Source organism: Amblyomma maculatum, chromosome 4 (genome assembly GCF_055883805.1).
Source record: "Amblyomma maculatum isolate TAMU_Amacu chromosome 4, ASM5588380v1, whole genome shotgun sequence".
Classification (NCBI taxonomy): domain Eukaryota; kingdom Metazoa; phylum Arthropoda; class Arachnida; order Ixodida; family Ixodidae; genus Amblyomma; species Amblyomma maculatum.
In genome coordinates this window covers 136,585,627-136,595,208 of record NC_139347.1, presented here as the reverse complement: position 1 = coordinate 136,595,208, position 9,582 = coordinate 136,585,627, and the positions used below count along the sequence as shown (strand labels likewise).

The following is a 9,582-nucleotide window of genomic DNA, read 5'->3' as shown; positions in this document are numbered from 1 at the left end:
TGGTGGGATAGGGAGGTTATGAAGGCCATAGAGAAACGTCAGGAAGCCTCCAGGGAACAAAGATATTCTAAGCGTAGGGGATAGCCAGAAGCAGACTTTGAGAGAAAATAGGATAAATACATAAAATGAAGAAGGGAAGCATCCTACCTAATCAGGGGTCCCAGGGGCTGTCAGAAGTGAACAAAAACGATAAAATGCAGCTAAGAAGTTCTGGCAACATCTGAATTCCCTAGCCTAGAGCAGAGGTCTATTGTTACAGAACAAGGTATCCGGCTAGAAGGAAAAAAGGCAATAGAACATATATGACTAATGATGTCGGAAAAGTTTAAAGAACAAAGGAATGTCGTTGGTGCCCTATTAGAGGTTGTTTAAATTGGACAAAGGGGGTGGGAATGGACTGAGAAGAGTGTTTCTAGTAGCACATCAGCAGGCACAGATGGTATTCCTATTATGTTATTAAATACATTGGGCCCAAAGTCTAAGGAAACATTAAAAGAGGTGTTGAGCAAAATGTTAATGGACGGCAAAGTTCCTGATGAATGGAGACTGAGTAGGACGAGCATGATATATAAGGGAAAGGGGGACAAAGCTGACATAAGCAACTACCGTTACATAACAGTAACATCAGTGTACTCTACAGGGTGATGATGCAGATTATAAAGAACAGACTGCAGGTATGAGTAGAGAGCAAGGGGGTGCTGGGAGAGCTGTAGAATATTTTTCGGAAACAATAGAGGACAATCTGTTCTCATTGACACAGTGTATTGAGGTAGCAGAAAAGGAACACAGATCCCTATGGCTAGCTTTTCCGGATATCAAAGGAGCCTATCACAGTGTACTTCAAGAAGACTTAAGGAGTATTCCGGATGTGTTAGCTGGGGAAAGTGGAGTAACCAATCTTTTAAAAACATATTTATAAGGATAACCAGGTGCTAATGAAATGGAAAAAAAAAAATGTGTCGGATCCTGTAGAGATAAAGAGGGGGCTTAAACAAGGCTGTCCCCCGTCACCTTTGTTGTTCATGCTGTACCTGCAAGGATTAGAGATTAAACTAAAGCGGAGTGGTCTCTGCTTCAACCTTACCTTATTCAAGCAAGGAAAATTTATCCAACAGTCATTGCCAGGACTGATGTATGTAGATGATATAGTACTGATGGCTGACAACAGGGTAGATTTGCAGGAGTTGATAGATATCTGCGGTACAGAGGGAGATAAGTTAGGTCTGCAGTTTAGCAAGAAAAAATCGCCAGTCATGATTTCTAATGATAATAAGGCCAGCGAACATAGGATACAGAAGGACATGCTGGAAGTAGTGGATAAGTACAAGTGTCTTAGGATGAGGATAATTAATGTAGCTGAATATCTAACGGAGCATGAAAATATGTGGCAGCTGAAGGAATAAAAAACGCAGCCGTCATGAAAAACAGGGCGCTGTGAAATTACAATAGGTATGAAGTGGTGCGAGGGGTTTGGAAAGGGGGAATGGTTCCTAGTCTGATTTCGGCCAGTGCAGTCCTGTGTATGAGATCAGAGGTCCAAGCATGATTAGAAATTAAGCAGCGCAGGGTAGGTAGGCTTGCTTTGGAAGCTAATGGAAATATGCCAAACCAGGGTGTGCAGGGTGACCTGGGATGGTCTTCCTTTGAGAGCAGGGAAGCTGGCAGCAAGATAGCGTTTGAGCAACGATTGAGCAAAATTGGAGAAAGGCGGTGGGCTAAGAAAGTCTTCAGCTACCTCTACATGAGGAATGTTGACAAAAGATAGAGAAGGCGGACAAGAAAATTGGCAAGCAAATAATTGGACAGCAGTAGGGGGACCAGCCAGGAATTATCAATTAAGAGAAAGGTTAAAGAAACAAAGAGGGGTCTGTGGAAAACAGGGATGGAGACCAAATCAGCATTGGAAATGTACAAAACTTTTAAGCAGGAAATAGGGAAAGGAAACATTACGATAATTCTAGGGGCAGCTCATTGTAGTTCGAGGCTAGGACAGGAGTATTGCGGACTATGACGTAGCAAGTCAAGTACCAAGAGATAGACACGCTGTGCAGTGTGTATGGGGAGAATGAAAAAACGGCTGAATATTTAATATTTTCCTGTAAAGGGCTCCATCCTCTAGTTCAAGGCAATAGGCAGATTTATCCAAAGCATTGGGGTTTAAGGAAAAAGTAGACTTGAAAAGGGTAGAAATAACCAAACGAAGGTTAGCTGATTGGTGGCTGAAATCAGGGCAAGAATAGGTACAAACCATATTACTATTCACGGCTAGGCGCCCTGTGGCGCCGCCGCCCGATCAAAGGGTTCAAAGGGTCCGTCCGTCCGTCCGTCCGTCCGTCCGTCCGTCCGTCCGTCCATCCATCCATCCATCCATCCATCCATCCATCCATCCATCCATCCATCCATCCATCCATCCATCCATCCATCCATCCATCCATCCATCCATCCATCCATCCATCCATCCATCCATCCGTCCGTCCGTCCGTCCGTCCGTCCGTCCGTCCGTCCGTCCGTCCGTCCGTCCGTCCATCCATCCATCCATCCATCCATCCATCCATCCGTCCGTCCGTCCGTCCGTCCGTCCGTCCGTCCGTCCGTCCGTCCGTCCATCCATCCATCCATCCATCCATCCATCCGTCCGTCCGTCCGTCCGTCCGTCCGTCCGTCCGTCCGTCCGTCCGTCCGTCTGGAAACTGCGTTGGCGTCTTTTGCTCTTCGTCGCAGACGGTTTTGGGGATTTTATCATGCATGGCCAAACCAATTAAGCACCATGGGCAAACTTATCCTGTAAAGGAAGGGGCAATACCGCGAAAGCTTTGTGCGCGGTTTCAGCGTAATGGCTTTCAAAACGCGTACGATAAAATTGCCGAACACAGGGTGTGTGTGTGTGTGTGTGTGTGTGTGTGTGTGTGTGTGTGTGTGTGTGTGTGTGTGTGTGTGTGTGTGTGTGTGTGTGTGTGTGTGTGTGTGTGTGTGTGTGTGTGTGTGTGTGTGTGTGTGTGTGCGTGCGCGCCTGTGTGTGTGGCTCGTCAGAAGCAAGTGCCAAAGCCGGTATTCTTGAACGTGAATAAAGATTTGTGGCAATGCGCCAATAAGAGCACGTAAATAATCAGTCAGACATCATTTAATTACATTATGCTGATCGGCCGGCCTCAGCAGCAGTTTTGAGGTTCGGGCATTGATTCCCAGCGCAGGTGTCAGCGACTGGCCCTTTCAGCTCTAGATGCGGGCCATCGCAGCACCGAGCAGTGGTTTCTGGGCGCCATGGCGCTCAAACCCGGCGTGCATCCAAAGGCATCGGCGAAGGGCGTCAGGTGGCGTAGTGGTAGGTTGACCCTTTGCTCAGCAGGTAGGTGGAGCTGGGTGTCAAACACGTGTGCGCGATAAGCGGCGTCGCTGCGTTCGCAGTTGTCCAGCGCGTAGTAGAGGAAGAACAACTGCTCGGCCGAGACGTTGGGGAGCGAAGCGAGCCGGAAGTCGAGGCGCCAGATGCGACCCACGTTGATCATCTCCTGGAGAGGATGACGAAGGCCGGTGCAGTGAATGAATATACTACACCATAAGGTACTATAAGGTGTCAGATATGTATGCATGGTGAACAGTTATGTTCTACATGTGGGCTTAAAAATAAATTTGTCGTTAATGAGCGCTTCGTTGTACGGTATCTTCTGCTTCGTTTCTCTTGTACTACATATACAGGTTTATTTGATGATAACGTACAAGTCATTTCAACTAGAAATGGATCAAAGCCTGTAACAGTTAGTGCCAAAGAGGAAGACGGCACAGAACGCCGGCCGACGTCTTCAAAGCTTGCCCTAAAGAAATCTCTTGAGTGAAATTTCTTCAGATTGCATTCCCATGTGTTACACATTTCAGTAGCTGCGTATATAAGGGGACCAAAATTAATATTGCCTGCATGAATTGCAAAACATGTATTGCGGGCCTTATTTCGCACAATGCTCTTCCATGTAGTATTACCGAAAAGCACCTTCCTTATAGGAGGGTGCTTTTATATAAGGTGCTGTGCACCTATACCCTTTTTTTCACCTGGTTACCGCTAGCGGATGGAAACGCCCGAGGGTTCTCACGTGACCACGCTATAAACTAATCACTCTCTCGCTTGCACTGAAATTAAGCCAGACGCTCGTAATAAAGGACGTGATTTCCTCTTCACCGGGGCGCCGGTACTTTGCATATCACACATTAATTTCACGCTTGTCGGATAACCATTCTACAAATAGCTTTAATCAGAGTGTACTGACGTTTCAAAATTACAGAAATATTTTACTCTAAATTTATGCACTACGATATCTTTTCGAGCGCGGCTAGTTCTTAAATTGACCCTCTTGTCTCGCGTATGAAGGCACGTGAAGCGTTTCAGTTCGTAATGAGTAAAGTAACAGCGCGCAAACGCGGCGAGAGGCAGAATAACTCGACACACACGCCTCTCGCCCCACTACTTTTCGTTTGATCTCTGTTTTCTCGCGAGAGATAGGTGAGCAAACTCGCCGTGCATGACCTAAACCTTGTGTCTAGATCAGTGTTTTACGATCAACAGACAACAGTCAAAATTCAGCCTCTGCACCATTGCAATTGTCACTGCTGTGTGTAAGGTTCAGTTACTCGCGACATGGCTACCTTAAACGCAGCGAAAGCGAGCCCAAGGGCGGCTGTCTGGGCCAGAATGGCGAGCCCTGTTCGTTGGGCCTCCGGTCCGTCGTCGTCCAGCAGAACATCGGAAGCGCCGGACTGCAGTTGCTGCGGCAGGGATAGCGCGTCCTTCTTCAGGCACTTGCGGAGCCGAGCCAGCGAGCGCAGAGACTGCAGCGTCAGAGCGGCGCCACCCGAGCAGTGGCCGCCTTCGCTGCTGGTCAGGGGCACCAGGGCACGGAAGAGACGGGTGGCCACCCGAGACAGGTGGAAGGCTAGCATTGTGCTGTTCTCCGGCACCGAAGAGTTAACGAGGCCAGAGGGAACGTATACCGTTCGCTGAGCCTCTATGAGTCTGCAGTTAGAAGCCTGTTCTCGCCACATTTTCCCAAATAGAAGCCGCTGTGTAACACCGCTAAGTCGCCTTTTTATAGATCGTGGGTGCTCTCGTATGGCGCAAATATTTTTTAGGCTCGTTACTCATTGTCTTGTAGTACCAGCTTGTGACTGTCAGCTACTTATCAGCTTTGCTCACTGGAGCAAGCACGGGATATATTGCTCACAGCAAAATATCTCTCCCCTCTTTCTGTATTAAGAACGCGTTTATACTGTATTTATTTGTTGGGACTGAAACTTACATCGAGCCTTTCGCAAAACGGCCAGGAACGATCCATGCGAGTATTACGCAGGCCTGTGCGCCACCTATTTATGATAACGTTTGAAAACTCACACGTGATGAAGGCAGCCGCCTTTGCTATGCTTATTTTCGATCGCTCAGAAAAACAATTAGGAAATAAATTTTGAAGGAGACAACTTTTGCAGACCCATGTCTGCCCGCTTAGAGCGAGACTGAAACAAAAACTCTTCCGGCATCACTTTGTTAGCAGGGTTGATCCTGAACTGTTTCTCGCAGTTGAAAAACTTGTCTTCTTTAAAAAAACAACTTAAATCTTAATTAGGCCTGCTTCCTGAAGAAAGAAGTGGAAGTAAAAAGAACCAAACCTAACTAAAACGGCCGGGAGAACTAAAACTCACCTAAACGTAAGCTAAACCTTTCAACAGGTATTCTTCAGCAGAACTGTAAACTAAGCGAGTTGGTGAACGTTCAACATTTTGTACAGCGCGAAAAACGAAGACAGAGGAAGAACACGCAATCAAACAAGCGCTGGCTATCAACTGAAATTGTATTAGGAAATACGCGTGCTTATAAAGGCTTCAGACCAAGCGCGCTCAGGCGCACAAAGCATGAAACACAACAACAACAAAAAACAACAGCAAAGAACAGCAAACCAAACCACACGTGCCCATTAGGCTCATTGCACTGCAGCAGTAATGTCAAGATAGTTCAGTTCTACCTGGTCTAACGCCACCGAAGGTTTCGCAACCCTCGGGGTGCGCAAAGTGGCGATCAGATACGCCTGTGCCGTGAATGCAGCAAATAAAATTACAGTGTATGTGTTCCTGATTTGGGGCGTGCCGACGTTGTCTTCAGGCACAGGAATCAGATGTACCCAGAAATAGCAGAGGTGTATCTGATCGCCACTTTGCGCACCCCGTGCGTTACGAAACCTTCGGTGGCGTTACACCAGGTAGAACTGAACTATCTGAAGCAGGCAAAGAGGTCTTTGCCTGCTTCAGATGGTTCAGTTCTACGTGGTGTAGAGGTCTCGGCTCCCGTCGCTTAGGCCTGCGTGTCGGGAGCGGGGATTGGGGGCCTCCTTATCTGGTGGAAAATTGAAGTTGTTATCACATCGCAAGTTAACTATCTTGACAGTACTGCTGCAGTGCAATGAGGGTAATGCGCACGTGTGGTTTGGTTTGCTGTTCGTTGCTTTTGTTTTTTGTTGTGTTTCACGCTTCGTGCGCCTGGTCGTGCTTGGTTTGAAGGCTTTATAATCACGAGTATTTCCTAATACAATTTCAGTTGATAGTCAGCGCTTGTTTGTTTATGTGTTTCTTCCCCTGTCTTCGTTTTTCGCGCTGTACATATTGTTGAGGTATATCCTTCCTTAGCCATAGTCAAAGCGATGCTTAAGTTTTTTTTTTTTTTTTCCACTAGCATATGTTTTGGCGCTCGTACGCTCATGGAATATGACATGAACTACCAGATGTTTATTCTACTCTTCTAATACGACGTTTTGAAATAACGACGTGCACAAGTCGAGCAGGCGCAGACAGTGGAGTAAAACACTGAGCGTGGTTACTGTGCAATGTAAATGCTTGAACGCTAGCTGGGATGCGAGAGTCAAGGAGAATGATGTAACAAACGGCATTAATGAGGCTCCGAAGAACACAGCTTTGTAAACATCGCCTGAGGTAGTGACAACCACTATAGTTGTGCCTCTGTTTTGACACTCTAGTTAGACCGTGTAAACCTGAAAGGCAGACACCCCGAAATAATCCGGGCGTCTAACCGAGGAACGCCTGTGCCGAAAATAAATGGCGGAAAATTAGGATTTTTTTAATTATATTCACAGTGCGGATTGCTACGGCAAAAGCTACACAGCCTGTGTGTAGTAAGGACCTCTGTGTAGTGGAATCTTTAGTCAGCTGATATTTAGCAGTAATTGCATATAATACCACTGTAATTTACTTGTTGCCCACTGTAGATCTAAGCTGCGTCAAAATTAGCTTATATAAGCATAAGCACTGAGGACACGTTGCATGCGCTAAAATATTTAAATTTGAAGCAAACAACGCTGACTTTACTCACCTGGGGTTTGTTTCGAAGAGGAATCCCGAGTTTCTGGGCGAAATATTGCGAATTATTTGTCTCAGGTACTTCTTTTGGCAAATCTCCCAAATAGCTAGGATGATCAACATAGCTTGGGACTCTTTCAAGCGTCGTCTCGAAATCAATGCGCGCGGCAACTCCAAACATTGAGCCTCGTTGCTGCCAGTACTAGGAGCGAACAAATGAAGGAAGCGGTAACTATTTATGATCGTTTCCACGAGACGACGAGTCTTCTCAGAAATCCAGGCCATGTGACGCAAGTTCCGGGAGAAATATTCCTCCATCTGCTGAAGCCACATGCGTCGAGCCAAACCAGCAGCTTTGTTACCAGCAAACATATCAGTTTGTGCCCTTTCTAGGCAGCCTGGTGCAACGCGCTCTGCGAATCGCATGCAGAGGAACCACTTCATGTCATCCGCCACGACGCGTCCTGCGAATTCGATGCTGAACAGGCGCCTGACATTTACAAAGCTGTCTGGAAACAGGATCCCCATGCTTACGGCAAGGCGGAAGCCTAAATAGTTAAGAAACGACCGCGCACTCATGTCGTGCGTAAGCCTTACGAGTGCCCCCATAACCAGGTGCGGCTTCTTGACAACAACTGTCGTGTTCCCGTTGACGTCTTGTTCGAAGACCGCCTCGACGAAGGCGCGGATAATGTATTCGACGTGCTTCAACTTCCTCACTTGGCAAGCTGTAGGCACTGGTGAGTGACTGAATTTGGCGAGGCCTTTGAATACAGCCACAATCTGCGCACTCAGGTTGGCCACCGAGGCCCTATGACCAAACTCCGTTGCTACTTCCCGAATGGCGTCTCTAAGCATTTGCATTATTTTCGGACGTGAGTCGTCGCCGCTGAAAAGCAGGGGGCGAGGTAGCTCTAGATCAACAGTGGCCTCGTTTCGAAGTGCTTCAAAACCGATGCCCACTTTGAGGAGGGCTGCAAGGCCGTATTTTCGCGCGACGATCCCAGCAGTCTTCCAGATTTCGAGCGGTCCCGCGGATCCATTGTAAGGCCAAGTCTTCATTGGAAGAGCTTGCAACACCTTGGTTTTTATAAAGGTGGCAGTGTGGTGGTAGGATGCCATACAGGCCTTGTACAGAAATCGAGCTGTGGAAGACGCGGTGCTCTTGCTCATAATGTAACCCCTCAGCAGAAAAGCTTCAGACTCCTCGAGCATCGTATCTTTAGAAAACGAAACACCGAGGCCTCTGGCGGGCAACGGCACACTGCCTTCCCAAGCCCGGCATGCGTATCGGTAGAAGTTGTCACATGGCGAGACATCCTTGTTCAACGCAGATAGTAGATACATAGCCTCCTTCATGCAGACAATAGATGAGCAGAAATAGGCTCGCGACTGAGGCTCTGAAGCTGACACCACCGTCGTTTTGCTTTCAGTCCAGTACCGAAATGTTTCCAGCACCACAGTAATCGGCGACATTATTGTCGTGTTGCGAGCCACGATGTGCACAGCCTCCGTAGAATCTCGGGGGCGCAAAGGGTACACAGCTGCAATCCAGGCGACACACAACAATGATATGGCTAAGGAAACTGGAATTTCAGGGTACAATAACAAAGGCGTGCGTCTAATTTTTGGCATCTTCAGATCAATCGGGAAAGCCCTTGCTTCAGATAACCAGCCACCTATTCTTTCGATTGTCTGAAATGGTGACTGCATTTTCGTCGGTAGCGACGTATATTTCGGCAATTCTTCAGTACAAGTTATGGCCACCCGCTTCGGTTCGTTCAATTCTGAGTGAGGACGTGAGAGATTTTGTTCAAAGAGCATTGAATCAGTTCCTTCTTTTGGTGCGTCCTCTTTATCGCGACTCTTAAACCTATATAAGCTATTGTCCTCCCGAGCTTTTCTGTATGAATCACTCTTTATTGTAGAAATTGCTCCCGCTTTTCTGTATGAATCACTCTTTTGTGCAGAAATTGCTTCCGTTGAAGCAGAAACTTCGCTGATAATTTTAGATACCCCTGACGCGCTGTTATATTGATAAACTTGCTGCATAAAACAATCGCCGCTGAGAATGGGTTCCACCTTTTGGGTTCCTTCAGTATTCCTCATCGATTCGAAGCCATGGTCGTTTTCAGGCTTGTCGATCGGCGCGTCCAGAACTAATCTTGCAGATGATATGCCACTTTTGAATCTCTTCAGCGTCGTGTAACGCTCACTTGCGATGGGACGCTTGGA

General features: G+C 47.3%; 1 protein-coding gene and 1 pseudogene across 1 annotated transcript; one reads left to right on the top strand and one right to left on the bottom strand.

Annotated features, from left to right (window-relative positions):
• The first annotated feature begins 1,022 nt into the window (after positions 1-1,022).
• On the top strand, positions 1,023-2,240 carry LOC146192663 (uncharacterized; annotated as a pseudogene).
• Positions 2,241-3,117: 877 nt separating this feature from the next.
• LOC146192662 (neprilysin-1-like) lies at positions 3,118-8,982 on the bottom strand. The gene is made up of 3 exons (XM_084600478.1): positions 7,361-8,982; positions 4,636-5,002; positions 3,118-3,509 (listed from the first exon to the last, which is right to left on the bottom strand). The coding sequence occupies exons 1-3, from the start codon at positions 8,980-8,982 to the stop codon at positions 3,195-3,197; spliced, it is 2,304 nt and encodes a 767-aa protein (XP_084456604.1). The 3' UTR covers positions 3,118-3,194.
• Between the last annotated feature and the right edge of the window lie 600 nt (positions 8,983-9,582).

What these genes read in the sequence shown, in the direction of transcription:
- LOC146192662 (XM_084600478.1), bottom strand. Translation starts at nt 8,982, where the DNA reads ATGCCAAAAATTAGACGCACGCCTTTGTTATTGTACCCTGAAATTCCA. An exon ending in CTCTTCGAAACAAACCCCAG is followed by an intron (nt 5,003 to 7,360) that starts GTGAGTAAAGTC and finishes TTCTAACTGCAG; the next exon opens with ACTCATAGAGGCTCAGCGAA. An exon ending in TCGCTTTCGCTGCGTTTAAG is followed by an intron (nt 3,510 to 4,635) that starts GTAGCCATGTCG and finishes CATCCTCTCCAG; the next exon opens with GAGATGATCAACGTGGGTCG.